General features: G+C 43.0%; 1 protein-coding gene across 2 annotated transcripts in view; it reads left to right on the forward strand.

The window, feature by feature from the left end:
- The window catches only part of ell (elongation factor RNA polymerase II), a 147,247-nt gene extending 140,130 nt beyond the window's left edge, over positions 1-7,117 (forward strand). For both annotated transcript variants that reach the window (XM_043721513.1, XM_043721514.1), the window contains one exon: positions 2,120-7,117. In XM_043721513.1, coding sequence (XP_043577448.1) covers positions 2,120-2,236 — 117 coding nt within the window. In that variant the 3' untranslated portion in view covers positions 2,237-7,117. The remainder of the gene's footprint in view (positions 1-2,119) is intronic.
- The last annotated feature ends 4,329 nt before the right edge of the window (positions 7,118-11,446 follow it).

Consider the following 11,446-nt stretch of genomic DNA (forward strand, 5'->3'; position numbering starts at 1 on the left):
AGGGAACTTAGAGCCACCTTCAACCTCTGGCACATCCTTAAGGTTCCCCAAAGGCACTGTCTCCGATTTTGCAAAGTTAATCTTATTTCCTGAAATAGCCCCAAATGAATTGATACATTGTATCAAATGGGGTACAGAGGTCATCGGGTTCGATAAAAACAGATCCCACTTCCGGAGCGGTTATGTGGATGTTCTGACGAATGGCCTCTGCCAGCGGCTCTACCACCAACATAAACAACGATGGTGAGAGGGGACAGCCTTGCCGACTACCCTGACCAATCCTAAAATTCCCAGACTTCACCCCGTTGGTGATGACCACGGCCAGAGATTGGCGATATAAAGCCTCCACCCACCTAGCAAAGACCCCACCCATCCCAAACTGTTCTAAGACATAAAAAAGTTACAGCCATTCCACTAGGTCAAGTGCTTTCTCTGCATCTAAGGTAATCACCAACTCCTGAATCGATCGTTACTGACACACTTGGACCACATTCAGTAACGTTCTAATATTATTACAGGATCCACGGCCCCTTATAAAGCCTGTCTGGTCCTCTTTAATAATATGGGGCAACAGCCTTTCCAATCTCAGCGCCAGGATCTTGGACAGAACCTTGAAATCTGAATTTAAAAGAGAGATGGGCCTGTATGAGGCGCAATCCTCAGGAACCTTCCCCTTAAGAATTAAGGAAATAATAGCTTCTGTCAAAGATAGAACATAGAAAAATACAGTGCAGTACAGGCCCTTTGGCCCTCGATGTTGCGCTGATCCAAGCCCACCTAACCTACACTAGCCCACTATCCTCCATATGCCTATCCAATGCCCGTTTAAATGCCCATAAAGAGGGAGAGTCCACCACTGCTACTGGCAGGGCATTCCATGAACTCACGACTCGCTGAGTAAAGAGATGGTGGTAAACGTTCATGCATATAGGAGTGATTGTACATCTCCAACATCAGCTCTGACGGAATCCCTATAAATTCCTTCTAAAACTCACCCGTGAGGCCATCAGGGCCAGGTACTTTTCCACTCTGAAGTTGCCTAGCTGCCTCCTGTATTTCCTGTTCTGTCAAGGGGGCATTAAGGAGAGAGGCCTGTTCCAAGGTTACCCTGGGAGGTCCAGGTTTTTAAAAACGTCTCCATATTAGCCGTCCTGTCTTCGTAACCTTCAGACCGATACAATTCAGAGTAAAAGCTCCGAAAAGCCTCATTAATCTTTCCACCACACGCCTTAAGCCCCTACAATTCAACATGAAACTCCTACCTTGATTTGACTTTCCAAAGTGCAAGACCTCGCATTCATCAAATTAAACTCCATTTGCTATTTCTCGGCCCACTTACGCAGCTGATCAAGGTCCTGTTGCAATTTCTGATAACCTTTGGCCTAAGGAGCCTTTAATGCTTTCCTGCAGGACCTAGGGGTTATGTCCCCCTCCTCCAGGAGCTGGGCTTTTCTCTCCTTGAAGCTGTTTTGCCTCCTGCACAGGGCCAGGTCCATTATTCCCCAGAACCATCTCGCCTCCCCTCTGTGAGGACCCTTTCTTCTTCACTCCTGTGTCAGTCTACCCTAGGGGACCCCTTCCTTGTGCTTAGCACCATGTAGTTCATTTCTGTAGAAGGTCAACTGCAGCCTGACAGGAGTTTGTGAGCTGCCCCTCCCCACTTCTGAGGCCAGTTGTAACACCCTACTCAACATAGCCCAGGGATTCAGCCAGTCCTGTTTGAATAGATGGACACAATTTATCATGGGCTTCACCAATTGAATTGCAATCACAGAACTGTTGTACAAGTGTCACTCAGCCATTGTGGATCAGCAGGCTGAAATCCACAAGTATCTTTGAGCACATTAGTTTTTAATCTCTGCTTTTCTCAATGCTAGTTAATGTTTGGTGTTATCAGAATAAGGCCATTCAACCTTTGCTGCCTGTGCTTTGTGGAGCAATCCAAAGGTAATCCCACTGTTCTGCTCCTCTCCTTCATCCCTTACCCTGCCTCATCCAGAGCTCGTATCAAACTACTCTCACTTAAAGGTTGTATCTTAAACTGCTGCCACTATCAGGCAAGTCAAGTGTGTGTGAAATCTATGATATGAACGCAATGTCATTTTTGTTTTTTATGCAGACGAATCCCAATTACAGCCAGGAGAAATATCGCTGTGAATATCTACACAACAAACTGGCTCACATTAAGAAATTGATAGCAGAATACGATCAGAAGCAGCTGCAATCCTGGCGTTAGCGTGACTACTTTACCACCAAGAGACAGAAAGGGAGAGCGATACAGCAAGCAATTGCATCTAATTGTGTTTCCAGCTTCCCCTGTGTGTGTGTGTGCTTCACAAGAGGAGGAAACTGCACCGACTGAGACCAGCACTAACTTTAATTAGAGAAACTTGTGGGGATGGGAGGGGGGACCCCAGTCAGTAACTGTCTAGTGAGGAGAGTTTAGTGTTCTAAAGGACAAAGGCTTTTAAAAATAATTGGAAGATGTACCCAGGACTTGCTGTTCATTGTGTCCCCTGACTCCTCAAACAAACAGTGTCTTCTCCCCCTCACCTGACTCTTCAGACTCTTCCTTCTGGGAGTGATGTTTTTGCTGCTGTTGCCTTTGTCTGCCTTCTTCACTGTACAAGATATGGTCCAAGTGTTAGATGTAAAATCTGCCATCCAAAGAGACTGGTTTGAGGGGTTGGATCTGTCTGTTCAAACACCATTTGCCCTGGTTTTGTTTGGCGTTAAATGCTCTCTCTCCTCGTAAGGTATTTCAAGTGTCTGTTCAGAAACACCAACAACTGCAAGAACTGGTGATTCTGTGGCAGCACTCTGCTGCCTCACTGGGTTGCAGGTATAAATGACAGCACATAGTGAGCTGACTCTGAGGATATGTCACTCCTAAGTGTCAGTCAGGCACCTGTTAATGGTCACACTGCATCTGCTTCTCAAGGTTTGCCTAATGCTCTAGCTGTCTGAAACACCACCCACCAACTCCAAGAAGAGATGAATGAATGAACTCATTTAAAGGTGTTATTTACTATGATCAGTGCAACTGGACAACTGCTGCAATGAAATGGCATCTTCTGCCAACAGGCCAGGTAATGATCAAATGTCAGTGTTCAGTGCTGTGACCCCGAACCAGACAGGAATGGATGGAATCACAATCAAGTGATTATAGAAAAAGATATAATGAATAATGTTTTGGCAATGATGGGATCCAGAACTACTACACTGCCTAAAAGACTCACTTTCGTGCCAATGTCTCCCACAAGAACCTCTATTGTGGTGCTTTGGGCGTGAGACTAAGTTTTTATGTTCTATTCTTCATTGTCCCTTGCTCCCCTTCCCCCCCCAAGGCAGATGACAGCTGGTTATGTCACGAACCTTTGCCTGGGGGGGGAGGGGGGGCGGGGTCTTGCCTCCCTTCCAGAGATTCAACTGTGGCAACTCCCCGTCCTCTCTCCAATCCACCACCACCACCATTTCACCTTTTCCCCCAGGCAGCCGCTGCTGATTAATGTTTGTGCATTATTTATTTTATGTATTTCTGGCTCCTGTCCCTTTAACTAGGTTCCTGACATTAAAGCCATCTCTTGACCCTAATTTGCACTTGCTATGCAACTTGCCTTCCACACTCTCTCGTCCTTGAGTTGTTGAGATACGTTGGGATGTTAATTTCAACAGTCTAAGAAAATACAATGTGTTTTTAACCCATTGCAAAGCACATTGAGAAATATGACTGGTACAGTTTAGTCAGATTAAAACATAAGAGGGTGCAACATTCAAGCAGAATCAAGTGTTCAGTTTTCTCCCTTTCAGTCTACATTATGATTCTTCCCTTCCTAAGCTAGTCCAGTTCGATGAGATGGACAAAGAATAGTTTAAAATCTACACTGGATACTAAACTGCAGCTTAAACCTGCACTGGAGATAAAGGAATGACATTTCATTAAATATTTCCATACTTGAAAATCCAAATTGTCAAGTTCTTTGTCCCACCTGGTTCCTTCAGTTTTGGTAACTGTGATTTAGGATTCGCTTCTCACCAAGTGCTGAATTCATTCGCAAACACCAGCAGCTACTGGAGCTGATTTGAGCCAGGGTCCACTGTCTTATTTGTTCAGCATTAATCGGATTTCAGTCAGCAGCCTGACACTATTCCCTACTGCTTGAAATTTGATTCACTGAGTTTGAAATAGCAACAGATTTGATCAGTACGTTTTTGAGACGTTACCTGTCATGGCTGAGGAAGCAAGTATCACCTGGGTTCAAAACTCCTGTCTGCACTTGCCAAGGTTCTGAATGGGTCGACCTGTTTTGAACCTGTTATTCTTCCCTGCTGTATTTCCACAGGCTCCCACTGTTTCTTTTGAGTGATTTGTTTATTTTCTCTGATTGTGGGAGATCTGCGAACTGTGGGACATCTGAAGATATTCTGAACAAGTTAATGGCTATTAAGTGCTGACATAGCTGTCCCCTGGGAGTTTAAATAGGATCTTCCAGTCATGTCTTGAGCAATTCTTTGAGTATTTTAATTTATTTAGAGTTGGAACTGTGAATTGTTTTCCCAGCAAGGGCTCAGTCCACAACTGGAAAGCATGAAGTAGGAAATTAGGCGTTTTCATTTTTTTTTCAGTGTCAGTAAATGTTATTATTTTCCCAGTCGAACAGCAACAGGGTCAGGTCTTCTACTGCAGCCCACAATGGACAGGATTATATTTTCACGGCTGAAATTGGAGTTCAGAAACATGTAGCTGTGTGCTGAACATGTAGCTGTGTGCTGAACATGTACTGCAGGTGCCAGTGAGAACTGTATTTGCAGGAGGTTCAAATGGCACAGTATTTGACTGATTGTGGAGACTAATGAGAATCAACACCTTGAATATGAGGATAACCTAATCAAACCTGACATTGTTTCCTTTACACAGAAGACAGCAGAATGGTGTTCATACCTGTCCTAGCTTGCCAGTATTCTAGCTCCATCAAAGTGATGCCTAAACATCAAGTTATACACAGATACAGCTTAACTGAGTGCAGACATCCCGAGTCCCGTATAATACCAATAGATTCAACGTATTCAAAGAGGGTAAAGTGGGTGGTGTAGGTTCCTCAGGAATTTGTCTAGGAGCTGACCATTCGGAGGACTATTGAGTGTCGTTGTCAAGTCTTGCTTCAATGAAATGTGCCCTCCTCCCTACTGTTTTAGCATTGTCCCAGCCCCACCGACCCTTAAGCCCAGCCTCTTCTGACACCCTTGCCCTAGTTCCTGCTAACCCCTGAGCCCTCACCCCCAAACTGCATAATGATGTTCCCGCGCCACCAGCCCTGCTCTGTGCCCAGTTTTCCCCAAACCACCTCATGCTTGAACTTTTTTCACACCAGTGGCCTCCCCATTGTGATTTATCCAGATGTATCACAGATATTCTCCTGATAATATCATCCCAAACTCAAATCTTCCAAGTTGCAGCCAAAACCTGCTATTCTAAATTTGCTGAAACCCGCACGGCTGCTTCTGAAATTGAGATCTATATTCCAGTACCTAATACACTCAATGGATGCTTTGAGTTAAAATTTAAAGCTAATTTAGGAGGGTGCATCATATCACTAGTGCTGGGAATGTGCCTAATTCCGGAAGACTTCGAAATGTTAGTGTTTTTGTACTGCAGCCTGTATCTTGTAAAAGTATCAGACCAGCTTACTGGCATTCCAGTCCTCCAACACTCCCTTGCCTCCGCTTTATCTAACCACTTCTCCTCCTCTTTCCTGCTTGTCCTCCTCTCCCTCTCTCTCTCTCCCCCTCCCTCCCCAATCCTCTCTTCCCACCTCCGCCCTGACTCTGCCCCCTTCTCTCCCTCTCACTCTCCAATCATTCCTCCTCCTCCCCCCCCTGCCCTAAGAATACTTTTCCCTTTGTACATATATATATTGATCATTCCCTCTGTTCAATATGCCTGATGTCTTGAGGGTACTCACAATGAGTAGCACGTTTTGCCTCTGAGTGAGGAGGTGGTGGGGTCAAGCACCAGTTTAGGACTCGTAATATGTAATCTCAGCTGATGCTGGAGGAGGGGTGAGAGTGCTGCACAGTTGAGGGTTTGCTCTGGGGAGGGATCAAACTCGGTGTTCTCTAGAATACCCACAGGATTGTGTTGGAATCAGTCAAAAACCAAATGAATGAATTATCTCCCTCGATAACATTTGTGGGATGTTACTATTGTGTTCACCTTGCTAATGACATTGCACATCAGTGTGAGTCCTTGTTTGAGATATGTCTAAAATGTAAATCTGCTCTTTAAATGTGTTATGCCCTAACTGACTTCAGTGTTACAGATGATCAGAATGGTGCTATCATTCCTTCCCCTTCTGTTCCACATCTTGGGCTAGAGCCTTTCCCCACATGACCTCCACTAAGGCCAATTGTGAAAGAGGTGGTGGTGAACACTGGGTGTGATAGAGCGTGATTCAGATTTTTTTAAATCTTCCTCAGTTGCGATTTTCTGTTTACCACAAGGAATGAGTGAAATTTCTTATGCTACTTCATATTCATTGCCACACAGGGATTGGTGAGAGGAGTTGTGTGTGTATATACAGTAAATGGATCAGTATCTGGCAGGAAGGATTAGGAAACCAGTTTGGTTTGGTGGTGCCTGTCCTGCTTTACTTTTGGGTTTTTGCATAATCAGCATCCAAAGCTTTATTCTTCCATCCTGGTGTTTGAAAGAGATTTCTCATTTATGACTTACTGAATGAACCAGGAGGCTGAGTAGCTGGACTGGCATCTGCTACCTTGCTACACCCTATCCTGTGTTACAGTAACACAAATTGCTGGAGGAACTCAGCAGGTCTGGCAGCACCTGTGCAGGGAATACATAGTTAACAGCTGTGAAGAAGGATCATGACCTGAAACGTTAATTCTGCTTTCTCTTCACGGATACTATCAGATCTGTTGTTTCTCCAGCAGTTTCTGTTTCAGATTTCCAGTATATGCAGCTTTGTTTATTATCACAGTGTTATAATACCAGTTCCACCCAAGTCTGAGAGAATATTTCTGAATTTAAAAAAATACAAAAATTTAAACATTTTTGAACCTTCTGGAGTTTAAATAAAACTATTTTTTGAGAACAGTATATATAGATGTCGGATTAAAATGTTTCTACACTCTTAATATTTTTGAGTGAACTTGTATAGCTAAGGAACTGATCATGGAATTGTACATACCAAGGAATACAAGCTAGTATGACTGTAGAATTATAGAATATTTAATGATTATATGTATAAGTATTAGTATTTGTTTGTGTCTTTATTTCCTGGTTGCTTCTGTAATGTTATGAGTAGGAACCTCAAGAATCAATTCATTTGCCTGTTACGTCTTTAAGTTAGGTCACCACTAATTTGTTTCTCAACTCCATCAACCCACATCAGTAACTCTTAAACCTTCCCATATAAACATATTATCAACCTCCGTTTTCAAACTTTTCAATTCAAGAGTTTTTCAGGAGGTGTGTAGTGACATGGAGACTGACAGTTTTCAAGAAGAAACTGGACTCAAAATGTTAATTGTTTCTCTTCTCTGGTGTTGCCAGTCCTGAGTTTTACCAACATTCTATTTGTTTCAGATGCCCAGCATCTGTAGCATTTTGCTTATATCCCATTATTACAGGAGTTTGTTTCTAATCAGCTCTCTCTCAAACTTTTAATTTTTCCCAATAATTAGTTTCTATTCACCTTCTGTTCCATGTTCACCAACCAGTCATCTATCAGTGCAAACATGTTACAACCTGCACCTGAACTCTTATTTTGCATTGTAATCTTTGATGTGGTACTTGATTGATGTCTTCTGGAAATCAAATAAACCCCAGGGAACGTGTTGCTGTGAAAGCGGCACGGTGGCTCAGTGATTAGCACTGCTGCCTCACAGCACCAGGGTCCTAGGTTCGATTCTGGCCTTGGGCAACTGTCTGTGTGGAGTTTGCACATTTTCCCCGTGTCTGCGTGGGTTTCCTCCGGGTACTCCGGTTTCCTCACAGTCCAAAGATGTGCAGGTTAGGTGAATTGGCCAGGCTAAATTGCCGTGGTGTTAGGTGAGGTCTGGGTAGGATGGGTTACTCTTCGGAGGGTCGGTGTGGACTGGTTGGGTCGAAGGGCCTGTTTCCACACTGTAAGGAATCTAATCTAAAGATTAAGTGCAGAGGAGCATCAGTAAACTGAGATATTGAATAGATGTTGGAAAGAGGCAACATGAAATTATATAAACTTCTTGGAAATGAAGGCACATGAATGCTGGAAACATTGGGAGTTGGCTGCAGAGGCAGAGGGAACTTCAGTTTGGTGCTAATATCAGAAATAGTTGAGGATGGCAGTGAATTTGGCAAAGACCAAGAACATCAGATAGGGAAGGAGATGGTACAGTGCTGTGTGCTAGGAACATCAGTGAAGTTGGATGTGTTGAAAAATGGAAAGCTATAGAAGTTTTCAAGTAAGAAACAAAAGACCAACTTCTATTGTGCTTTTAATGAATTAAAACATTCTCTAAGACATCACGAGCATTCTTAGACTCAGACAGTACAGTATCAAGTCTGTGAAATATACTATCTGCACTAGTCCCACTTTCCTGCAGTAGGCCTGTAACCTTGAATGCCATGATATTTCAGGTATTCATGCAAGTGCCTTTTACAGGCTGTGAGGTTTCCCACTTCAATGCCCCTCCCAGGCAGTGTATTCCACACCCCTACCACTGTGTGGGTGAAAAGGTTTTTCCTCAGATCCCCCCAATACCTCTTGCCTTTCATTTTAAAATATGCCCTTTGTTATTGACCCTTCAACTATGGAAAATGATTGCCTTCTATTCATCCTGTCCATGCCCCTCATATAATGATAAACATCTCTGTGAAGGTCCCTTCAACTTTCTCTGCTCTAAGCAAACAATCCAACTTTATCCAGCCTCCCTACATCGCTGAAATGCTCCATCCCAGGCAACATGGGTGAATCTCCTCTGCACCCTCTCCAGTGCAATTCTATCCTTCCTATAGTGTGGTGATCAGAACTGCATGTGGTGGTTGAACCGAAGTTCTGTAAGTTCCAACATAACCCTGCTCTGGTAATCTACATTATGACTGATAAAGCCAAATGTCCTATATGTCACTTTACCTACCCTATTAATCTATCTTGACACTTCTGTGGATTTGTGGACAAACACCCCAAGATTCGATTCCTCTGAGCTTCTTAGCATCCTGCCATTCATTGAGTACTCCCTTGTCTTGTTCCTTCTTCCAAAGTGCATCACCTCAGATTTATCAGAGTTTAATTCAATCTGCCTTTGATCTGACCAATCAGTTTGTATCCTCCTATAATATGCTCCCGTAACCTAACACCTTCTGCCTCACTCATCCACAAATTTACCTATCCCTCCTACACTCTCATCTACATCATTTACAAATGTCACAAACAATAACGGACCAGGGACCCAGCCTTCCACCATCACTCTCCATCTCCTGTCACAAAGCCAATTTTGGATGCAGGAGAAAGTGAGGACTGCAGATACTGGAAATCAGAGTCAAAAAGTGTGGTGTTGGAAAAACAGCTGGTCAGGCAGCATCAGAGGAGCAGGGGAGTTGACATTTTGCATATAAGCCCTTTGTCAGGAATGTGATGATGAGGAGCTTATCCTCAACGTCAACTCTCCTGATAAAGAGCTTACACTCAAAATGTCAACTCCCCTGCTCCTCGGATGCTACCTAACTAGCAGTACTTTTCCAGCGCCACACTTCTAACTCAAGTTTGGATGCATCTTGCCAAGTTACCCTGGATCCCATGAGGGTTTTTACCTTCTTTATCAGTTTTCCATGTGGAACCTTATCAAAAGCTTTGCTGAAATCTATTTAAACTCCAACTGTATTATCGTCATCTGAACCTTCGGTCACTTCCTTAAAATATTCCACCAGATTTGATCAGCGTGACCTCCCTCTGACAAAGCCGTGCTGACTGTTCCCAATGAAGCCTTGCCCCACCAAATAGCAAATTTTTTTCTCCTTCATTATTTTCTCCATTTAGGTTAAAATAAAATCTAGAATTGAAAGCAAGTTCCACCAGCTGCTGTGGTAGGAAGTGAACCCGTGTATCCAGAGCATTAGTCTGGGCCTTTGGATTACTAATGAGTCCGGTAACCTCCCACTGAGCCACCATCTCCTCTTGGGAGAAGGAGTATTATAAAACAACATTTGACACCAAGCTGTGTATTACATATTACCAAAGGTTTGGTCAAAGGCAGAGTTCAAGGTGCATCTTGACGTTGTGGATAGAGAGACTGGGGAATTTGAGAGGTTTCAGGAGAGACTTCTAATGGCTCCTGGCATCTGAAAGTACAGCCACCAATGATGGCAGAGTTAGAGGCATACTGCCATCTCGGAGGTTTGTAGGGTGAGAGGTAATGCAGCATGGGAGGATTGAGGCCATGGAGGGATTTGATAATGAGCATTTTAAAAGTAATGCAACTATCACTTGAGTGTTGATGGAGCCCAGGAGCTTGCTCAATGCAAGGCAGTTTATTAAAAGAGAAAATATATATGGGGAACAGAATTTATGTTGAAGAGCAACTTATATCAATCAAATAGGAATTGACGAAGAGTCTGAACTGTATTTTATTGTTTCATGGCTTGGTGCATTGGAAATACCACAAGAGCAATAGTGAATCACTTGACTCCTCAAACTTGCTCTGCTATTCATTTAAATTATGATTCTTGAATCTCAATCTCTACCTTTGCTCAAAATGTGACCCAGAACAAATGGTAGACTTGGACTACAGTGGCCAGAGAATGATCAGGTTTGACACAACTTGGAATTCAGAGAGAATGAAGAACATGACTCTGGTATGTAGCTTTAAAATTAGCAGTAAGCAAATTAATTGAGGTAGTTTGAATCTGTAGAGTTTAATCGGGGAATATTTAAAGATAATATCCTGTAGAATATAGATTTTGCCTCGGTGCAGCAATTCTAGATTAGATGAGTCAGAGGGAGTAACGATCAAATTGTACAAAGCTCTGCTCAGATTGCACCATAAACACTGAGTCCAGCTGTTAATTAAGGGAGGTGATTAGAAATTCAGGTATTGAAATCTATCCACCAGCTGAGCCAAGTTTCAATGCTCTCACCTGTGGGACAAAACTTGAGAGATGTACATTTGTTTTAAATATGAGAGGCAGTGTTGGAGAAATGATCTTTATTGAGGGATTGGAAAAGGGAAAAGTTATTGGAAAGGTATATCCTGCAAGTTCAGATGGAATCATTGATTCAAACTTATTAAAGACAAACTGATGAACGAATAGCACCATTGTCTTTTTAGACAGTAGCTTATTCCACCATTCGGTGCAGTCGTGGCTTTACTGATGCTTTACTGCCTTTTCCTCTTTTAAGGCATGATCCTCATGCTGATTAAAAATCTATCTTCACTTTGAATATAC

Source organism: Chiloscyllium plagiosum, chromosome 31, assembly GCF_004010195.1.
Source record: "Chiloscyllium plagiosum isolate BGI_BamShark_2017 chromosome 31, ASM401019v2, whole genome shotgun sequence".
NCBI lineage: Eukaryota > Metazoa > Chordata > Chondrichthyes > Orectolobiformes > Hemiscylliidae > Chiloscyllium > Chiloscyllium plagiosum.